Below are 23,256 nucleotides of genomic sequence, written 5' to 3'. Positions count from 1 at the left end.
TGATCTAATTTTCCTAAACTCCACTTGCCTGCCGTTTCCCCATAACCTTGAGTTCCCTGATTAAAAATGTCTTTCTCAGCCATGAGTGCTCAATGACCCAGTCTCGACAGCCCTCTATTCCACAGAATTCTTCCTCATGAAGAAATTCCTCCTCATCTGTCTTAACTGGGTGACCCCTTACTCTAAGATTATGCCCATGGTTCTAAACTCTTCCACAAGGGGGAACCACCTCTCAACATATACTCTGCCAAGTCTCCTAAGAATCTTATATATTTCAGTAAAGTCTCCTCTCAATCTTCTAAATTCCACTGAGTACCAGCCCAAATTATGCAGTCTTCTCTGAACCCTCCATATCCAGGTGGACCTTCTCTGCCCCACCTCAAATGCTAATATATATATTTCCTTAAAAAAGACAACCAAAATATCACAGTATTCCAAGCATACGTTCTAATTCGTTCCTTGCAGATATTTTGATCAAGCTGTTATGGCACACCTCTGGAGCAGGTGGGACTACAACTCAGGCCTTTTGGCATGGAGACTGGGACACTAGCACTGTGCCAGAAGAGCCTATAACAAGTACCTTGTATAGTCTTAACAAGACTTGCCTATTTTTATAGTCCATTTCCTTTGAAATTAAAGTATGTGCAGTAGAATTTTTAATCCCTTTATGGTCTTTTACCCTCATCCCCATTATTGTAAACACTAACTGCCCCAGAACTCTGCATTTGACTAATTTGCTTTTCAAATGTAATCTTCATTTTGTCAGTGGTCATACAAACTCCCATTTAGGTTTCAGAACTCCCTGGCTAACCTCTGCACTTTTCCTTTGACTCTCCTTAAAGGTGACACTTGCAACAAAGCTTTTATTCACTATTCCTAATGTTACATTTACTTGATCTGTTTTATTGATCTGATGAGCATCTATGAGGCATCTTGAGGTGTTTTTTTCCACACTTTATAAGATGCAATATTGAGTTGTACACAGTTAAGAAGAATTTCCCATTTGGTAATTAACCAATCTGAAGCAAGATGGTGTAAAAACAGGAAGTGCTGGAGAAACCCAGCAATTGTGGTCAAAGAGAGAGAGAGACTTAACATTTCAAGTCCAGTGTGATTCTTCTTGAGAAGTAGGATGGCGATGGGAATGCAACATTCAACCTCAAGATTAGGAAGAGGGGTGAATTGCCTGATTTCTAGCTGCTGGAAATCCTCCTGTCAATATTAACCAGAGGACAGAAGCAATACCCAATTTGGCCAAATAGCCTAAGGCTCACATATATGGAATCAGCACAAAAAAAGCAGGACAGAGAAAGATGTGACAAAGTACATTCACTATTTTACACATATGTGCTTTTATTCATAAAACAATAACTAATTAAAATAAATAGCATTCACAGTTTCAAATTGTAAGTGTTTTTCTGTTTCATGATCATTGCCTCTATGATGAAGAGTCACATGCTAAGTGCAGAGCCTAGAAAACAAAAGCTGGGAAGCTTTTGATAAACTTAAATGCTATATTACAAACATCAATAATTCAGTCTGAAAGCAAGTAAAGAGACACTTGTTGGCTTCCCAGGCTGGATTTCAGAGCCATCAAGAGTACAAGCGAATTGGCAATTAATCAGTTGAATGGTTATACTAGAAGAGCTTTTAAAAGGTTTTAATAGTCTGAAATTTAAATGGTTATAAAATACTCCTGAGTGTTGTACTAGATAAACAGCTATGAACAGTGACTGTTCCTCTAATTAAGTGAAGTCACTTTTCACACACAGATTAGTTCCATCAACAAGTGGATAGACTGAGCAATGGGAATATTTTTGTGACAAGACCCAAATGACACTTAAGACTGCACTGCTATTTACAAAGAGCTAAGACCTCAAAGGCCCAAGCTGCTCAATATTTTCTGAAAAATATTTGTTTAATTTCTGCTTCAGCTCTGATTTATATTAAATCGGACTTAGGAAGAGATTAAAATCATTTTTGAACATTGCATTTTGCCAGTAAAAGTATGCTCAAACAAGAAAAGATTCAAAGATGTTTCCAAAGGCATGACCCAAATGGCCCTTCCACGTTAAAATGATTCATGCCAAATGAAATCTATCCTATTTTCAACTGCTTAGCAGCTAATTTAGTCTAAAGTGATGTTTTGCGACACCTCAGGTCAATCAGAAGCAACTTGCCAAGGAATCTTTCTCCTACAGTATAAATTGTTGTGATGATCTGAATGTTTGGCATTGTTCTGATAAGATCAAGATACAGTTTCATTAATTTGTCTCGCTTTTCAGTGATAAATTGGAGCTGTTTAAATAGGCAACATTAAAACTCAACTAACATCTGCATTTTTGATCCCTGTTTTGCTCTGGGTCTTTGTAATGTATTCCCATTGCCAGAAGTAAGCAGGCAATCTATAACTGTGACCTATCCAGCCAACATTTTACCTCCCCAATTTTAGCTGGCAAATTGTTCAGTAATGTGACAGGATGAAGCAGCCACATGCCAGAATGAAGGGTTGATAACATAGCATGTCTGCCTCCTTATCCTCTGATGTGGTCAGAAATTGCTTCCTGAAGTCACAAATCTTTTTTAAAATATTCAGAGCGAGACAAACATGCACCCAGCATGTGAAGCCAATGATATTGGTTGGGTGAATGAAATTAAGCATTTTCAGCTTGATGGTCTTTAATTTGAGGGGTTAAACAGCACAGCAGGAAATTCCAGATGAAGATGTTGGCTCTGTAATGAAAATGACCTCATACACTTTTTGAAGATTTAGAGCTTGACTAAGTAAAAACAAACTTATAAAATTCATTACAAAAGCATAATTTATCATAAACCTTGTGAAATCAGCTGTGTCCTCTAGATCTTTAAATTAAGAATATTAACATATTTTGCATCAATATTTAGATATCTACCAAAAAGGTTACCATTGCTGTTATGAAATCTCCATGTTTGTTATTAAATCACATTGTTTCCTAAGTCTGTGCTTCCTTCCTTGATAGTGTGCTAGCCTCCTAATTCACTCCTATTCCACAGCACTAATGTCAATCTTCTCTCTCTTGCAATCCCTGATCATCTTCTTTCCCAAGCTTCCAAACCCATTCCTCAATCTCTCTAATTGTTTCTCCCTTCCCTTCCAGATTAAAACAAAAAGTGAGGGAACAGCAGGGACAGAGAGAATCAGGGTCACATAAAACAAAGCCTTGTTACCTGATAATTAATGTGATCACCTAGCTCAAAAAATAAATTGGTATTGCACAGCAATGTTAATTCCGAAAATGGGAAGTGAGTGAGAAACTGAAAGCCATCAGGAAATAAAACCGATCTCTGCACTGCTCCAATATTTCCAGACTCTCAAGCTTTCATACTTTCAACAAAAATGAAAAGCCTTCAAATTCAAGACATTGTCATGAAATCCTTTGGTCCTATATAACTGGCCATTTGAATTTGGTGTTACAGCCAAGAACAATCAGGCTGGTCTTGCATACATAAATTGATCAGGGAGGATTACGGATTGAAGATTTTACTATGTGGTAATTTTTTCAAAGCTGCCTGAACTCAAAGTATAAGTTTCATATCTACCCCCGGTCAACATTTTGTGCACTTTGCTTCCTGTTAAGTTGTCCCTCAGTTCCACACAATGAATCGTGTTAATTGGTCAACACTAGATGAAATGCACTTGAAACACAGTTAGGAAGTTCTGCATTCTTCCCTCCTCCTGCTTTTTCACTTATTTGCTCGATGAACTAGACAAAATCTGAGTATTCTAGGTTTCTCCGTGATGCAAGTCTCAATTAAGACTGGGACTCCCTGGGTAAGACTCCGTTAACTAACTCTGCAATTAACATATTAAGTCCTTGAGATGATCTATCAGCAGAATTCTCAATTGTGATGTGGGACATAAATTGCAAAGCTATTGGAATACAGCAGATCTGAATCTCTCAGAATGTAGATTAAAGTAGTTGAGGATTACTTCTAGATCCTACACAATATGGATAGCAGAATAACATGAATGTTGTGTACCAACCACCCAGAAACACCCATTACAGAACGAACTATCTTCCAGGCAACAAACAAGGGGTAAGTCCTGTGAACCATTGATATTTAATGTGTACTAATCTCAGGCCAGCAATGTGTCGAGTTAGTGAGATCCTTAGAGATTTAACCACCTCTGTGGTTTACATGTACTTCAGCCAAAACTTCTGAGTTAAGCCTCTCCTTTTCCTAAGTGCAAATTATCGACAACCAGATCTGTCAGATAAAGAGAATGAAAACTTGGCTCTGTCTGGTTACATTGAGAGAATCAAAGTAACAAGGATTTGATTCAGATACTCAAGCCATTCCAAGGCAAGGCTCAGTTTTCACAAGCCGGTCTTATATTTCTCAGCTTCTGAGCTATGTCCAGGCTATTCTTGGTCGGTGGAACATCTAATAAAATATAAAACAAGAGCAATAAAAATCAGGCTTTCACTTTTAAAAGATAGGATAGCTTAGATTATCAGTATCTCAGTATCACAGAGTCATAGAGATATACAGCACGGAAACAGATCGTTCGGTTCAACCTATCCATGCCGACCAGATATCCCAACCCAATCTAATCCCACTTGCCAGCACCCAGCCCATATCCCTCCAAACCCTTCCTATTCATATACCTATCCAGCCATGTATCTGTGCGGTGACCTTTCCCAAACAGGTTCCTTCAAGATTAGTTGTAAATTTCACTTTGTTAATTTTCCCACACACACTCCGATGTTCAATGATACATGAATTCAAACAGCAAGGCAGTGACTGTGCAGGTTCACTGCTCTGTCAGTTAACGATGTGGGTTTCTTTCTCTCCCTCTCTCTTCTGCACTGACCTCACCATGTGCTTCCTTTGTCTGTTCCTCTCCCTTTTAGAAGTGCTGTTGTTTTGATTTAATTTCTTCCAAAGTTCCAAAACAATGCAACAGCATATAAAACGGTAATTGCTGTTCCTGGAATCTGAGGAAATCACTTCCAACACCTAAAATACCTCAAAAAAGAGGCAGCTGTTACAGCCAGATATTTTCCCGTCCTCCATCTTGGATTACCCAAAATCCTCTTTAGATAACATTTTGCCAATTGAGGCCTTGTGGTGCTCCAGACATCCATTTTCACTGTGTATAGTTACCTTCGGTTCATAGCCTCGCTGCCTCATCAGCTTGGCCTCATGTTGAAGCATCTCTTCATGCTGTCTTTCTACAAGCCTTTCCTCGTTTTCCTCTTCCTGTTGGCGTTGTAATTCTTCCAGCTCCTGCCTCCTCCGCTCTTCAACCTATGTTAAAAATAAGAAAATATAGTTATTAAAAAGACCTATGTTGTCCCGTACTTTCGTTAATTACTTATCGATAGCATGAAAGATCTTTGCATAGATTACAGCAGAGATTTCAAGATCTTGGTGGAATTTAAACAGAACTGCAGGACTTTATACAATAATATTACAGAGCTCTGATTGATCATTGACAATACTTCCACCCTGATTCCTATTCTCCTGAAGATGGACTGGAAGATGCAGCATTGGATAGGAGGTAGGCAGTGGAAATCCACGTACAAATTTTCCTTTTTTTTCCCGCAAGCGTTGACCTCTCCTCACTGTTCAGTCAACTCATTGTGTCAAAAAAACAGGAGAGAACTTACATTTTAACTGCCATTTGCACCACAGCGTGTTCCCCTGGTTGATTCACTGAAGCCAATTTTAGTACGATTGTGACAAAAATCAACAAATTTCATTGACCGTGTAAACAATCTTTGGCCTATGGCTGTGCTCAGTAACTCTGAGGAACAATTCATCCTTGTGCACTGACTCACTTAAATATACAATTGTCAAAGTACATCCATCAGGACCATACTCAGATGATTAATGCTTATTAATCAATAGATTTGAAGATGAAACCTGTGCTGCAAGTTCCTCCTTGCGAGCAGTTTTCAGCTCTTCCTCTTCCTCTTTCTCACGCTTTGTTGTTTCTTTCAGTTCCTCTAGCCCCCGGATCAGGTCCTCGCGACGCTGAACCGATTCCTCCTGAGCACGTCGATTCATATCAAGCCGCTCCAAGATTTGCTGCTGTCGTCCTACAAATACCTACCAAGAGATGATCACATTAAATACTCTGTTTAAAATAAACTGTACTGGACAGGTGCAAAACTTTTCAAGTTAGGCTTTAAGGTTAAGTAATACCCCTTTTAATCTGTCTGACAATTTATACCTTAAGCCTAATACCATTCCACATCCCAAAAGCAGGACTGTGATATTTCTTCTATTTCTCACACTAGTTAATTTATGAACTCTCTGAGTGACTTTACAGTCTAATACTATTTAGTTCCCTACAAACTCTGGGAAGTTTTAGCTCAGCCCTATTTTGTACCATTAGTAGACGTGTCTGATTATTTTCAGCCATCTATACAGTTTCTTCAAGACTTTCAGTAATCTCCTGGAAAAGCTGATGAAGAACTTTCAGACCAAAATGCAAAGGCAAAATGGTACATGTAGGAACAGTCTCAAGTATGACTACATAGAAAGTATTTGGAGATGCCAGTGTTGGACTGGGGTGTACAAAGTTAAAAATCACGCAACACTAGGTTATAGTCCAATAGGTTTAATTAGGAGCACTAGCTTTCAGAGCGATGCTCCTTCATCAGGTGACAACCACCTGACTATAACCTGGTGTTGTGTGATTTTTAACGATATAGAAAGGGGATAGAGATACCAGCTGAGCTATAGCTTTGAGTAACATCTAGTAATCCTTCAAACAGTGGACAAGTAGAAAAGCGAACTGTCTCAATAGTCTGTCTTAGACACTTTCAAAATATCTTCCGACTTTGCAATTTATCATTTGGAAGAACAAGGGAAGCAGATACATCATCACCTCTATGTTTGAAACAAAACAGAAATTGCTGGAGAAATTCAAGAGGTCTGGTAGCATCTGTGGAGAGTAAGCAATGTTAATGTTTTGGGTCCAGTGACTCTTCTTCCGAACTGATTGTAGCGAGTATATTGTAGTGTATATATGCTGAAGTTGGAGTGTGGAAGGGAGGGAGAGTAACGAATGTGGAGATGGAGCCCAGAAAAATAGCTAGACAAAGGAATTAGTAAATGTCAGCCTGGGAGAATCAATAGCTGCTAATGAGGACTAAAATAAAGAGATGGCAATGGCCTAGTGGTATTGTCACTGGACTGTTAATCCAGAGACCCAGGTAATGTTCTGGGGACGCAGGTTCGAATCCTGCATTGGCAGATGATGGAATTTGAATGAAACAAAAAAAATCTGGAATTAAGAGAGTGATGATGCCCATGAATCTGGTTCACTGATGTCCTTTAGGGAAGGAAACCCCTTCCTCCACTCTCTACTAGCCTCACTCCCGAGGCTTCCACCCTCATTCCTGATGAAGAGCTCCTGCCCGAAACGCCGATTTGCCTACTCCTCAGATGCTGCCTGACCTGCTGTGCTTTTCCAGCACCACTCTAATCTCATCACCACATGGGCTACAACAACAAACAACCATTGTCAGCTACTAATGGTCCCCATTAGCAGCTATTGATTCTTTCATACTGACTATTACTTTTTCTCCCATTATTGAACTTTTTGTCTGCCCGACTTCTGGTCTCTCTCTCTCTCTGGGCTCTAACTCCACCTATCATTTACTTCTACTCACTCACCACTTTCTGCACATATATCAATGTTTTCTAAGCAACATTCAGTTCTGAAGAAGAATCACTGAAACATTAACTCTGCTTTCTCTCCACAGTTGCTGCAAGGCCTGCTGAGTTTCTTCAGCAATTTTCTGTTTTGTTATGAATTTCCTGTATCTGCACTTTTTTGGTTCATGAAGGAAGCTCACTACAACGTTCTCAAGGGAAACAGTGATAAACAGTAAAAGCTGGTGCAAACAGCAGCATTCACATCCTCTGAATATTTTTTATTCAAAAGGGAACTGTGTAATTCTCTGTCAGCCAATGTTCCTTACAGCTTCAGATTGCCCACCTCAAGGTACCTGAAACAAATAACCATTCTTCAAAGATCCAAACAATTAGCATCGATAGTGTACTTCTATAAAAGGTGAATGTAGCAATTGTAATGAGTTCCCTAATTGGACCAGATTTATAGTCCCAAACAGGGAGCCTTGGCTGACAGATATAAACAGGAATGTCAGACTCGCTCTGAGGGAGCTGCATCAATGTACATAAAGGGTGCTGAGATACTGTGGAATTATTTCAGTAGCAATAAGGGAAAAGCACGCTCCTGAAGAAATTCGCTTGCAACAGTTGCCTTTGAGTTAGGGTAAACATTTCTGGAACCATGCTGTTATTTGGGAAGCTTGACTCGTTCGATCCTACCGTCAAAGACTGGGCTCGGTATGTGAAGAGAATGCATTATTTTGTCTGGGAAAATGACACTGGGGCACATGAAAAGCGACAGCTTTTGAACTCTTGGTTTTTCAATTATTAGAAGCCTAACTTTCTCTGAGGTGCCAGATACTAAAACCTTTCAACAGTTTATGAATTTGATTAAGGAATACCATGACCCCAAACATCCTGTAATTTTGAGTCATGATCGATTTTACTTGGCAATTCGAGAACCAGAGCAATCTGTATCGGGATTTTTGATTGGGTTAAGACAATTGGCAAAGGCATGTGACTTTGGTCAGTATCTTGTTTATTGTGGTCATGATTTGGAGATGCCAGCGTTGGACTGGGGTGTACAAAGTTAAAAATCACACAACACCAGGTTATAGTCCAACAGGTTTAATTGGAAGCACACTAGCTTTCGGAGCGACGCTCCTTCATCAGGTGATTGAAGGAGTGTCGCTCCGAAAGCTAGTGTGCTTCCAATTAAACCTGTTGGACTGTAACCTGGTGTTGTGTGATTTTTAACTTTACTGATTGTGAACATCTGTTATGCTGGATATGCAGTTTGTTGTTTCACCAATTGCCCTGAAGTATTGATCAAAAGTTATTTAGCAAACTCATTAGAACTGGTCATTTATTCTGAAGAGTTTAATGTTTATAAATAAGATGCTTTATTAAGAGGCCCATATTCAAAAATGCAAGGTGGAATGTACATCAACAACACATTGCATCTGTGAGGCTGGCTGAATCTACTCCCCTGTCCCTGGTAGAACCTACAGCACAATTTCATTCAACATGACACTATCCCTCTGCATTCCAGCCAAACCCCAGCATGGTCCAAAACCTGCCCACTCTGCCTCAACCCTGCTGGAATTTACACCACCCCCACTCAATCTAACCTACATACGCACTCATCACTTACCTGGCAGCCTTACCCCCTTACCTACTTGGCACCCTAACCACCTAGCACAGTACTCCCTCACTTATTGTACACACTTCCTTTCTCACTCATTGTCAAATGGCCTTTCCGACTTCAACTCCTAAAACACGGCAACAATTGTTGCAAAAAGTCAGGTTCCTTGGCCTGCAACCCTACTCCTGAGCTGAATTGATTTTTTTTCCCCTGGTTTCCTCTGCTGGATGCATCCAGGAGAGCTCAGACTTGGAGTCTTGGCCGACTAGTAAGTGGGTAATTTTAACATGGAACTTGGTTGAATCTGTTCTGATGATAATCGGAATATCTGAGCAAATATCTACATACGCCATAATTTGACATGTTCAAACAATTAATCTTCGCAAAGTCAAGCAAGAAACATGACCTCCATACCTCCTGCATTAAACGCATTCTTGCTTGCCTCTCTCTTTCCCACTCCTCTTCTCGTTTCTGCCACATCCGTTGGGCCTCTTCCCTGGAATCAGAAGGATTTTGTTGCAAAATTAAAAGCCCGTTTATTCATCCTACACTTTAAGTGCTGCAATGAACTAATACATATCGTAGCTGCAAAATGTTACATTGAAGATTGAGAAAATCACCTCCATAGCAGTGGTCCCCACCCCACAGATTAATTCCTACAACACAACCACAGCCAAGTCACATTCTACTTATAAAGGTTCTCAAAAGTAAAGGAAATTAATGTTATTTCTAACCCAAAAAGGTTCTATTCTAATTTACACTGCATTATCATGGAAACGTGACTTGTGTTTCCAATTAGATTTTTCTTTCCATTGAGTTGGAGAACATAAATATACAAATTTTATTAAATTTAAACAGAATATAGATTTTGATTGTGAAGTACACTCTAGAGAATGGTCTTTTAATGGCTGTTAAATATTTTGGAATAGGAATTGTTTCTTAAAGTCTGTTTACTCTGAAAGATTTGCCAACTTGCATTTCTGACTAGATTTGTGCTGTTGGTTGATAAAGATGGAACACGTGGAGGAAAGAAAAAGAGTGTTCAAATTTAAAGTCACCAAAAATTTCAAAGGCTCCTCAGAAAAATTGCAGAAAGTGCAGCGATTTGAGACACTAATCATAAAGTTTAAAAAATGTCTGGTTATAAACTGTCCTATTCTGTAATTTTGCATTCATGATTATTTGCTAGCAAATAATTGATTATAACTAGAGCACTCTTTAGCTAGAAACTACCAACATCTGATAAAAATATCCAATAGATAAAATGCTCATCAATAAGTGGAAGGTTCAATTAATTCATGCGCCTATGTTCAAGAGAAGGATGTAATGATCTCTTTATCCTTTTCCTTCCAATACAATTACTTGCCAACAAGTTACACCTGAAATGTCAACTTCTCCACCTCCTGATGTTGCCTGGCCTGCTGTGTTCTTCCAGCCTCCTGCTTGTCTACCAACAAAATAAGTGGAACATTTTTAGCTCAAATGATCACGTCAAACCTGAATATAGTGTCCAACTCTGCCTCACGCTCTCTCTCCAACTGAAGCTGTTCCTCAATGACTTTCTTCATCCATGCAGCATCAGCTACAGCCTGTTCACGCCTCGCTGACTGCAGTTGTTGGTCTGCCTCGTCTTTTTCAATTAGAGATGCAAGAAATTGGCGATCCCTCTCCTGCAGACAGAAAAACAGTACAAGAGAACTGCACAGTGCAAAATGCACTAAAATCCATAAAAAGGTGGACTTGGTATTCCTGAAAAGGATCGTCAAATGAGAGTTAGATCCTCATTGGCAACAAAATCAACCAACAGTACAACAATAGGCAACAGTCTTAATCTATAATCCAATAATGAAAAATACATAGCATTGTGCAATTGGTTCCAAGAGCAATGTTCACATTTTCAGTTACTTCAGACTGCCATTTGAAACAGGGGGGCAGGGGGCTGAGGGGAAAAATACAGGCTGCTCCCCTACCCACTTGGTCCTTTTCTCCCCCCACAGGATGTCTGTCAACATATAATTGGTAACAATTGCCTCGAACAGCCATCAACCATCCAGCTGAGTCTAAGCTGGTCCATAGTGAATCACAAGGGTGTCTGAAGAACTCTGCTTAAATGGCAGAGCGCATTTGTGCTCCAAAGTGTTACAGCAGGGAAGGGCAGCTAGAAGATCTATCCTCCAGCAATTATCTGTCTGTTCCACAGTACAATTCAGGTAGTTATTTACATACATGATTATGGTTTATTTTATTTCTGTTCTCTCAAAGTATTATTTATCCAGCTGTGGCCTGACCAACGTTCTGTACAACTCCAACTTTACCTCCATATTCTTATATTTGAAAACAAGTGTCCCACATGCCTTCTCAACTATCATGGTGCTCTGGTGACTTCAGGGATCTGTGAATAATTATCCCAAGATCCTTCTATTCCCCTAAGCTATCCTGTGGCTGTCATTCATTAAGTACTCGCTCATCTTGTTTTTTCTTCCAAAGTGCCATCCCCTTGCCCTTATCAGGGTTAAATTTGATCTATTACTAGTCTGCCCATTTGACCCACAAATCAATATGTTCCTGTAACCTCCAACATAGCTTTCTACCGTTACCGTTTGTGTCCTATTACTCCGCCAGTTTCTGATCCACCTTTGCTAAATTTCCTTGAATTCCATGTGTGGCCAGTCATAGCTATTAGCTGTGGTATGCCTCCTGTGTCTGTAAATGTGCTGTTCCTATTCAATCGTGCTGCGTATGAACTTGACCATTCTCAATGAAGTGTGCTTGAAAGCACTGAGTCATGGTGGAGCACATTAGCTGAACAGACATCTCCATTCTCATCTCATGACACAATGGCTCAGACTACTCCGACATGTGAACATACATTTCATGTTAACTTCTCATATGAGACATTCAAAGGGAGATAAGATGGAAAGTGAGGCAGATTAGAAGGGCATGAAGTAGAAGAGGTAGGGTGAGCCAAGGTGGAGGAAAAGGATGATGGAAGGAGAGTAAGAACCATGGAATCAATCCTTTCACCAATGGAAGAGTTTCTCTCCACTTAGACCCCTCATGATTTTAAGTATCTTGATCAATCTTCTCCAAGAGAAGTAGGGCACTGTGCTTAAAGTTCTGGGATTTAGATATTTTAGGCATGATAGGGAGGAATATAAAAGAGGTGGTGGAGTTGTGTTACTGATGAGAAAGAATACCACAATTGTTCTGTGGGAGGAAACCTTGGAGGGCTCATCCAGTGATGGGTAGAGCTCAGGAATAGGAAGGGTGCAAATCATGTTGATGGGATTGTTATACAGACCTCCCAACAGACAGTGGCTAATAGAGAAGCAGATATGTGGGCAGTTTATGGAAAAATATAAAAACGGGGTTGTTGTGATGGGTGATTTCAACTTCCCATTTACTGACGGGGACTTGCTTATTGGCAGAAGTTTGGAAGTGGGAATTTATCAGATATGTTCAGCATAGCATAGCTTTCAAAACAATGTGTAAATAGTCCAACTAGGGAAGGGCCCACACTAGACCTGATGCTGGGGAATGCAACCAGTTAAGTGATTGAAGTTTCAGCCGGGAGCAATTTGGGAACAGCGATCATACTTTTCTGTAAGTTTTAAGTTACTAATGGATTATGGTAAGAGTAATCTCTGAGTGAAAGTACTAAACTGGGGGAGGGCAAACTACTATAATATTTGGCAGGAACTGGGGAATGTAGACTAGGCATGGCTGTTTGAGGGCAAATCATGTAGGAATCTTTTAAAGGTCAGGTGACTAGAGTTCAGGACAAGCATGAAGGATGAAGGATGAAGATGGCCACATTCAGGAAGTTTAGATTGCAAAGAGAAATTGAGAGCTTAGTCAAAAAGAGAAGGAAGGCATATATAAGGTTTATGAAAATGAAGACAGACAGTGTCATCAAAGAATACAAAGTTAGCAAGAAAGAACTTAAATAAGGAATTAGGAGGGCTAAAATGGGCCATGAAATGCCTTTGGGAAACAGGATTAAGGAAAATCCCAAGGCATTTTATACACATGTAAGGAGTAAGAGGTTAGCTTGGGAAAAGTGTATGCCCACTCAAGAACAAAGGAGGGAATTCATGGTTAGAGACAGAGGAAGTGGGTGAGGTACTTAAGGAATACTTTGCATCTGAATTCACAAAGGAGAAGGACACAGGGGATGGTGAGCCTTGAGAGGGTATGTTGATATTTTGGGGCTGTCAACATAAATAAAGAAGAGGTGTTGGATGGTTTGAAAACCAGTGTGGTGCTGGAAAAGCACAGCAGGTCAGGCAGCATCCGAGGAGCAGGAATATGATCTCCAGCATCTGCAGTCCACACTTTCTCCTTGTTTTGAAAACCATTAAGGTAGACAAGTCCCCAGGATGTATCCTACATGCTGAGGGAGGAAATCCCTGGGGACTGTACAAAATCCTTGTATTTTCTTTAGTCACAGAAGAGGTATCAGAGGTCTGGAGAACAGCTTGCATTGTTCCTTTGTTTAGGAAGGGCAACAGGGATAATCCAAAAATTACAAGTTTGTAAGCTTTACATCAGTGGTAGGAAAATTATTGGAGAAGATTCTTAGCGATAGGATTTATTCAAATTTGGAAAAAATACAAACGGCATAGTTTTGTGGAGAGAAGGTTGTGTTTCACAAACTTGATTGACTCTTTTGTGGAAGTGACAAACATATTGACGGGGTAGCAATAGCTGTTGTCTGTATGGACTTTAGCATTGCCTTTGACAAGGTCCCTCATGGTAAACTGATATAAAAGGTGAAGTCATATGGGTTCTGCAGTGAGCTGGTAAGATAGATACAGAACTGGTTTAGTCATGGGATTCAGAGAGTGGTGGTCGAAGTGTGGTTTTCTGATGGGAGATAAGTGTAGTTCCGCAGGGAACAACGCTAGAACCCCTGTTGTTTGTAAATTACTCTGGACTCTTCCTGAATCTGCTCTATTTGTTTTCTCCACATCATGAATCCACAGTCAATTGCTCTTTACAATGCTCGACTTGGTGTTTTCATTGAAATTTAAACTTTCAATTTTTTTTCCCTCCTGTCCTCTTCTTAGTGAGTGTCAAGCTATTTAACAACTCTACGCATCACATGCAAGCTTGAGCCGATGTTTGCCTATTGGTGTAAGACTATTAATGAAATAGGATTTGAGCTATAGTGAGAGGCTGAACAGGCTGGGGCTGTTTTCCCTGGAGCGTTGGAGGCTGAGGGGTGACTTTATAGAGGTTTACAAAATTATTAGAGGCATGGATAGGATAAATAGACAAAGTCTTTTGCCTGGGGTCGGGGAGTCCAGAACTAGAGGGCATAGGTTTAGGGTGAGAGGGGAAAGCTATAAAAAGAGACCTAAGGGACAACTTTTTCACGCAGAGGGTGGTACGTGTAGGGAATGAGCTGCCAGAGGAAGTGGTGGAGACTGGTACAATTGCAACATTTAAGAGGCATTTGGATGGGTATATGAATAGGAAGGGTTTGGAGGGACATGGGCCGGGTGCTGGCAGATGGGACTAGATTGGGTTGGGATATCTGGTTGGCATGGACAGGTTGGACCGAAGGGTCTGTTTCCATACTGTACATCTCTACGACTCTATGACTCTATTTGAACCTTCACATGCTGCAGCATAGGAACCCTTACCAATTCTTCTTGGATCTGTTGTGCACGTCTCCTCATCTGCGTCTTGAACTGACGATTCAGTATCCGGCTGCAAAGAGAAACAAAGGATGTGAGCAAACGCAATACTTACGGTCAAGGAAAGGAAGACAAAATATGAGAATTAATTCATTGAAGCAAAAATAGAAAACACAAAGTTAGTAATTAGAAAAGTCTGTATCAGAACTCACTATGTCACGAGATAGAAGTCTCCCAAATCCAAGGAAGGGATGATTTTCCTTAGATTTTTACTACTATTACAAATCTTAAACCAAGGAAACGTTGGAAAAGTCAAATTATGCAGTTTCAAGAGACTGGCTCAAGAAAGTATACATGTAAGAACAAAGTAATTAATCGATACAGTCAAGGAAAAGTATGAAGGGTGGAAGGATCCTAAAGTGGGTCAGACTATAGTTGACAATTGGGTGAATGAAAAATGCAGTCAGGTCTTTTTAAAACAGTACAATGTACCTTTAGTTTGTAAACCACAATGACCATGATGGTAATTTACTCAAGTGTCAGGCAAGAATGATTAGCATAAACCTACTGATATTTGATAATAGCTTTTATCCAATTACCACTGCAACCACTTTATGAAACGTTTGACTACATTACTTATCAAGAGACTATTTATTCAAGTGATGTAGAAAATTAAAAACCATAATGGTGTCTCTCCTTCAATACTGAAGAAACTGAAGAGAATGAATATTATTTAAACATGGTATATTAGAAAACATAAAATCTCAGGTTAATAGAAATGAAGAGGCAGAAGTGAATAGAGGATTATTGGGACAAAAACAAAGTGCTATAGAAACCATCAGATCAGGCAGCAGCTGTGAAGAAAAAATACGTTTAATGTTACAAATCAAATAGGACTCTTGATGTTAACTTATTTTCTCTCCACACAAGTTATGAGCCCTGCTGAGTTCCTTCATTACTTTGATTTTAATTTCAGATTTTTTGTTGCTGCAGTATTTTGCTTTTTTTTGTCAAGGATGTTTGGGAATAGGTGTGGGTAGGAATCTCATGTTGCTATTCCAGTACATGTCCACACTGGAAATCCCCACATTTCCAAAATCAACTGCTTCACAATAAGGTTGTTAAACATAATTTGCAAATTTAAGAATGCATTTCATTATCCTTCCTCAAAATAGTTGTGACCTCTTAATGGCCACTTCAAGAGGTTGAGGAGTAAATGAAACACGCCACGTTCACAGGCGCTGGGGCAGGAGGGGAGAAGTGACATCTGGGAAGAAATCTTCAAAAATTACTAAAATCTTCAATACAGTCTGTACTAAGTAACAAGCCAATGAATTGATTGCAATCCTGGTTTAGTACTCACCCAAGCTCAGATTTCTTTCGTCGCTGTTCCAACTGTTTCCTTTCCTCTTCCAGATTCTCCAGCTCCCATCGTTGTTTCAACAGTTTTTCCTGTTCTGCCTTGAGATTTTTGGCCTGAGACAAAAGCATATCTGGATTAAATCAGAGCTCAGCAAACACGCTCTAGCAATGCTAATGCCTGTTGATGGGGAGAAGTGATATTGGCCCAACCTCCTCTTCACACAAAGGTTGGAACTTTTACATGAACCACAAAGCTTCTGTTTCTCACAATGTCAGGGTTAGTCCATCTTGAAAAGTACTGGAATTTACTTGCAGAGATATAGACATTCCCAGCTACTGAAATGCAAAAGGAATGACACCAAATGTAAAAGGTCCATAAGGCAAATGGGACTGAAATAGCTAAGTACAGAAGATGATCCACATTTACTAATTCACTTCTCAATTTATGTCCTGATCTCTCTTGATGACTCCAGTTACTGCTCGAGATCTTTTTTTCCTGTACTATCAACCTTCAGACCTTTATTTAAGACAAAAGACAGAACATGTCCAGAGAATTGCTATATAGTTAATGGTAGTGCCCTGAGCAGTGTTGCCGAACAAAGAGACCTAGGGGTGCAGGTCCATAGTTCCTTGAAAGTGAAGTAGCAGGCAGACAGGGTGGTGAAGGTGGTGTTTGGCATGCTTGCCTTCATTAGTCAGAATCTTGAGTATAGGAGTTGGGGGCATCAAGTTTTGACTGTACTGGACATTACTGAGGCCACACAGAACACTGTGTGCAATTCTGGTTGCTCTTCTATAGGAAGGATGTTGATAAACTTGACAGGGTGCAGAAAGGATTTGCAACGATGGTGCCAGAACTAGCGGGTTTGAACTACAGGAAGAGGATAAATAGGTTAGATTTTTTTTCCCTGCAGTGTCAGAGGCTGAGGAGTGACCTTATTGAAATTTATAAAATCATGAGAGGCATAAATAGCCAAGGTTTATTTTGTAGGGTGGGGGGTTTCAAAACTAGAGGGCATAGATGAGAGGTGAAAGATTTAAGAAGGACCCACGGGATAACTTTTTCCACACAGAGGGTGGTACGTGTATGGAATGAGCTATGAGAGGAAGTGGTGGAGGTTGATACAATTAGAACATTTGAAAGGCATCTGTATGGGTACATAAATTAGAAGGGATTTGGGCCAAATGCTGGCACATGGACTAGGTCAGATTGGGATGTCTGGTCAGTGTGGACAATTTGGACTGAAAGATTTGTTTCTGTGCTGTATGACCAGTCAGCTTAACACTGTTAACAGGAGAAATAATGGGAATCCATAATAAAAGGAGAAAATCAAAACACAACTGGAAACCAAAACATATAATAAATAAAGAGGTAATGTGGATTTCAAAAGGAGAAGCTTTGTTTGGCCAACTTCAATCTGTTTTTTTGAAGAACCAATAGACAAGGGCATCAGAAAAGATGTAACCTACCTAAATGTTTAAAAAGCTTTTGACAGAGCATTATTTAATTTGTTAATGCATTAAGTTAGTGCATGCAGAAGGGCAGCAGAATGGATAGCTGCTGGCTGTGAGAGAAAGCAGAGAGTAGATGTAAAGGTAGCTATCCAGAAAAACAGAGGGTGGAAAATATAATTCTCCAAGAATCAGCACTGAACCACTCTTGGTACCAATTATACAAACAATTTAGAGTTTGGAACCAAAAGCACAATTTCTGAATTTGCAGTCATCACATTGGAAGCGTCAGTCAAAATGAAGGAGGCGTGCAGCAGATAACAACTGGATAAGACATCTAAAACCTTACAGAATGGGGATATCATTGGCAAATGAAATTCAATGTCGGTAAGAATGAAGTATTGCATTTTGTTAAGGAGAATAATGTGGTACTTATTACTTGAAAAATAAGGTAGGTAAAAAAAATTAGGTAGAGAGCAAATCAACTTGGGAGTACAAATAACTGAAAATTGCAGAACAGCTCAGAAAGGCGATAACCAAAGTAAATCCAGTCCCAAGGTTTATTTCTAAAAGGGCAAAATTTCAAAGTTGAGACAATATGCTCAATGTGTATCGAACATCAGTTAACCAGATACAGGAAAGGGTGTAAAAATTATTTCTAAAGGACCATACTAGAAGTGCAAGATGATACTTAACAGGAAAGGATGAATCACTTGGTCTCTTTATTCCTGAAAGGCATAAGCAATTACAAAATATAGGTGTTCAAAATTAGTCAATGTTTTTACAGTGTAGTGACAGAAAAAAATCTTTATATTTGTGAGGAAAAACAAAGTTAAAGCTTATCAATACTTAATCGCCACCAAAAATGCAACTGGGCATTCAGAAGAAGTTTCTTCACCTAACATCAAACTTGCTATCACATGACGTTGTTGAGGTAGAGTGTAGGTACATTTAAGGGGAAGTCTGATAAGAAAATATGCAGAATGTGCATAGAGGGTTATGCTAACAGTTAAAGGAGGAAAGATGGGAAGAATCTCAAGCATAATCTTTGGCATTAACTACTCGAAGATATTAACCACTTGGACTAAATGGGCTGTTCTTGTCTGGTATACTTTGGCAAAATATGCTAAGCAGAATTATGTAAAGTACTACTTTTTTTGTATAGAAACTTGGATTGTCAGTTATTTAGCCACTGAGGGCATCCAGAGATACTACTCTCTTCATGGTCTCCCATGAAATTGTAAACTAAAACTACATTTTGCCTTTCACAGCACATAAAACACAATGTACATTAATACATCCTGTGATGATGCTGTGGCTTCCAAGAGGTTATTTTATCCTTATCTTCAAGAGAGGTTGTAGAACAGAGAGTTAAGTTATTCTAAATTCCTCCTTCTTTGGTTGTATTTTGATTACAGTGTTTAAATAAATTGTGTTTTGCTTAACATTGTGTAGTTTGACCAGTCGCATTGCATCAGGAACAGACACTTTATATTTACGTTTAAAATAAGAAAAAGTTAAGGTCTGGGCTATCTTCTTAAAATATTTTGAGGTGTGCTGTCTGATCCATAACAATTCTAAGCAACTATACAGTCACCAATCTAACAGTAAATAAGAGACCCATGCTGATCAACTAAAATACCCTAGAACTGTGGATTCAGTTTCTGTGGTTTCAGTTATCTGCAGTTTACCGTGGCCTGAGAATAATACATAGAACATTCCAGAAGGCTGCCGGGGAGGTAAGTTTCCCATTTAAATGATAGGGTCCACTACTATCTGCAGTTTCGGGTATCCGTGGTAGGTCTTGGAATATATTACCCATGGATAAGGGGGTACACCTGTACTCCTTATATTAATATGCAGGACTTGTCTTTCAGCAATGTCTTCAGGTCCAATAATCATTTTGTACTTTTTTTCCCATAGATAAATAAAACAATTTCATTACTTCAGTTTATGCTATTGATTAAATAGAATGATAGCTTTAAGGGTATTCCCTTCTCTCCTTGTGTCTTTTTATTTCCCCATGGATCGTTATGCTGTAGAGTCAGAGTAAATCATACATAATTACAACACAGCAGACTGGCTGCCTGAACCAGCTGCTAAGAAGTAGGTATGTGCCAGCTCTACTTACCATCTATCCTCCTAGTGCCAACACATAGCAAAAGAATACTCAATTCATCATGTCACACATTGGCCTTGATTTATCCCTCCATTATGATAATACAGGAGTGACAAAGTCACAATGTGCTGTTTGATTGGATCTGCTCATTGAACAAAAACCAGTGGATCTCTGACACAACTCCAGCTTTTTGCATCAAAAACTGTTTACTCAGGCTGAAGCAGAATGGTTCTCACCTCAATCTCCCGTAGACGTAGCTCCTCCATTTGTTGTCGCAGAATTTCTGCCTGCTTCAGGTCTTCCTGTCTTCTCCGCTCTGCTTCCTGCTTCATTCGTTCCACGGCCTGCTTTCGTGCAATTTCATATTTGTTTTCTAATCTTTTCTTCTCTTCCATCTCTGCCTCTTCTTTCTAAATTTGCAAAACAAGAGAGCCAAATAAATTTGTCATTACTGTTTTGTCAACATCCATTTGAACCTAAATTTCTGTTCTTTCCTTCTCTACCCCAGCTCCTCTGCTAAATTCAGTTGGGAGCACCTTCCCTAAGGTGCTTAAAGCTCTACTATTTGGGAACGTGTAAATATAGAAATAACAATTGCTGTGTAAATATAGAAATAACAATTGCTGTGTATATTCATATGGTTTGAAATAAAGCACCTGAACTGTGCAACACAAATGGCAGTTCTGATTATGAGTGAATACTATTATGCATCAGGGTTATGTTACTACACTGTCAGACATTGGGCAGCACAGTCTTAAAACACATACCTCGAAAACAGAAGATATAAGGTTGCTTCTGGGAATGATTAGCACCACAAAACTTGGAAAAAAAAGCTAAGGCAAGGCCCTAAACTTGGAATCAGATCCATAACCTCAACTTCATATACATCACTATAATGCTTGCTCAGACTTGTTAAGTTCAAATTTCAACAAATGGTTTAATTACCTGCTGTTTTTCTGTGATCTGTGAAGACCAACTGCCTGTCACATGCATCTTGTGTAATTCCGACTCGATCTGTATCCAAAATAGACAATAACCAAACAAATTGATCTTTGCATAACAATGTGATCATTTTGTGTAATCGCCCCAACTATAGGACGATACAATTTTAAAGAAGGCCCCTAAAAGTGGTAATTGAGACAATTACTTTAATGAGCTCCAATGTTGAGCTAGCCCAGTTCTCTGATTATAGTCCCAACTACTAAATTCTGTTCTGCTCCACATGCAACCATATCAGTTTTTCCAAGCTTATTTTCAGAGAACATAAGCACACATCTCAGACTTTCCAGAGTTCAAATAAATTCTTGCTTTTTCAATATTATTAATGGGATGAAAAATGTAAAAGTCCAGCTATTCCAGAGACAAATCTTCACTGCACAAATTGCCTGAGTTTCACATTTTAAGACTCCATCTGGAGTTCGAACTATCAGCTGTTTTGCTCTCTGTATCATAAAAACAAAAACTGGAGAAATTCAGCATTTGTGGAGAAAGACACAGAGTTAACATCTCAAGTTCAGTATGACTCTTCTTCAGATATTTTTGCTTTTATTGTTGTGTCATTTGGTTTGTTGGTGTGAATTTTACAGAAGTCCAGCACCAAACTCTCAGTCCTATTCTTCATTATAAGCAAACTAGGGACCCAATTGAAACACAAAAAAATTCATCTTGAACAGCAGGAGAATTAGGACGATGCAGCTGTGCCAAGATGAAACCAAAAAAAAACATAAAGCCTTTATGTGTCTAATTTATTTTTGACCAGTTCTTTTTGCAGTGACTTCACATATTGCTTCAGAAAGCCGAGACAGTATCAAAAGTTCTCACTCCTAATCACAATCCATTAACTCTTGCTGGAAAATATACTTGAGGAAACACTAGACAAAGAAAGGGTCTGGTTTCACTGTGTTGCATTATCCCAAGATTGAAAAAACAAGCAACACCCAATATCAGTGGGCGGCACGGTGGCACAGTGGTTAGCACTGCTGCCTCACAGCGCCTGTAGACCCGGGTTCAATTCCCGACTCAGGCGACTGACTGTGTGGAGTTTGCACGTTCTCCCCGTGTCTGCGTGGGTTTCCTCCGGGTGCTCCGGTTTCCTCCCACAGTCACAAAGATGTGCGGGTCAGGTGAATTGGCCAAGCTAAATTGCCCGTAGTGTTAGGTAAGGGGTAAATGTAGGGGTATGGGTGGGTTGCGCTTCGGCGGGTCGGTGTGGACTTGTTGGGCTGAAGGGCCTGTTTCCACACTGTAAGTCTAATCTAATCTAATCTTAGCACAGAAGTGTAGAATAATAAGTTGAATGAGATATTGGGTAGCAGTCAGTGTAAGTAGATCCATAACTCAACACGAATGTCTTTAGGAAAGGAGAAACACACCTGGGGGAAAACTCTTAGATATAAACCAGGACTGGATTAAGAATTTCCAAAATTCTTCTCAGCGAGAATTGTTGCTTTTCAATTTTCACAGAAGATACATCACATCAGATCAAATGAATTTGCATAAATGATTTGGACTAATGTTCTGATGCCCATCTCTTTGCAGTCACTTTCTATTTTTAACAAAAATGCACTCTATAGCTTGGTCCTGAATCTCTCACAAGGAGCAGGCGTTCTTTTGTTTCATGCTATGGAGCTTTGAACGAGAAAGGAAGACTCTTGGATCTAACTAATATATCTGTATTAGGACTTTGCAACTACAAGAAAAATCTTTTAAATGCTCTTTCGCAGCATTTTCCTTAAAGGACTGATGCTGTTATCCACCAAGACTACTAGCGCAGACATTAATAGATAATCAAGACAGATACAACAGAGATAGCCTTACTACTCACCTTACGCAATTCTATATTGTTCTTTTTCCAGTGGTCATACAACAGTTGTTCAGCTACCTGAGAACAAAAGCATAGAAATGTTTTGTGCAAATTGCATATCAATTTCTACATACTTTTCCAAATATCATTTCACGACAGTTAAAAAACTAAATTGCCAGAAAAGAAACTTTGGATGAAAGGCAACAAAAGTTCACTAGACTGATTCCTGGGTTGAGGGGATTCTCCTATGAAAAGAGATTAAGTAGACAAAGCCAACATTTAGGAATTTAGAAGAATGAGACATGTAAAATTATTTTCTTTTCTTCATCAGATGATTTTGGAGTCACTGGCCTCAGTGGCTTGCTGGGCCATTTCAGAGGGCAATTAGAAGTCAAGCACATTGCTAAGGGTTTGAAGTCACGTGTAGACCATGCCAGGTGAGGGTGGCAGATTTCTTTCCTTAAAAGATCATTACGAAACCAGATGGGCTTTTATGACAACGATACCTTCATGATTACCAATACTGACATGAGATTTAGAGTCACAGAGACATACAGCACGGAAACAGATCTTTTGGTCCATCACGCCCATGCCGACCTGACTT

General features: G+C 39.4%; 1 protein-coding gene across 1 annotated transcript in view; it reads right to left on the bottom strand.

Moving 5' to 3' along the window:
• Positions 1 to 1,395: 1,395 nt before the first annotated feature.
• tchp (trichoplein, keratin filament binding) overlaps positions 1,396 to 23,256 on the bottom strand; it is a 36,863-nt gene continuing 15,002 nt past the window's right edge. Inside the window, exons 4-13 of the mRNA XM_060843933.1 lie at positions 22,674 to 22,730; positions 20,795 to 20,863; positions 20,086 to 20,259; positions 16,280 to 16,392; positions 14,923 to 14,989; positions 10,772 to 10,944; positions 9,689 to 9,770; positions 5,911 to 6,096; positions 5,149 to 5,292; positions 1,396 to 4,425 (exon numbers count right to left, since the gene is read on the bottom strand). Of these exons, the coding sequence (XP_060699916.1) occupies positions 4,393 to 4,425; positions 5,149 to 5,292; positions 5,911 to 6,096; positions 9,689 to 9,770; positions 10,772 to 10,944; positions 14,923 to 14,989; positions 16,280 to 16,392; positions 20,086 to 20,259; positions 20,795 to 20,863; positions 22,674 to 22,730 (1,098 nt within the window). The 3' untranslated portion in view covers positions 1,396 to 4,392. The remainder of the gene's footprint in view (positions 4,426 to 5,148; positions 5,293 to 5,910; positions 6,097 to 9,688; positions 9,771 to 10,771; positions 10,945 to 14,922; positions 14,990 to 16,279; positions 16,393 to 20,085; positions 20,260 to 20,794; positions 20,864 to 22,673; positions 22,731 to 23,256) is intronic.

Source organism: Hemiscyllium ocellatum, chromosome 24 (assembly GCF_020745735.1).
Source record: "Hemiscyllium ocellatum isolate sHemOce1 chromosome 24, sHemOce1.pat.X.cur, whole genome shotgun sequence".
Classification (NCBI taxonomy): Eukaryota; Metazoa; Chordata; class Chondrichthyes; order Orectolobiformes; family Hemiscylliidae; genus Hemiscyllium; species Hemiscyllium ocellatum.
Note: the sequence above shows the minus strand (reverse complement) of the source record. Positions and strands in the feature narration are given on the sequence as shown.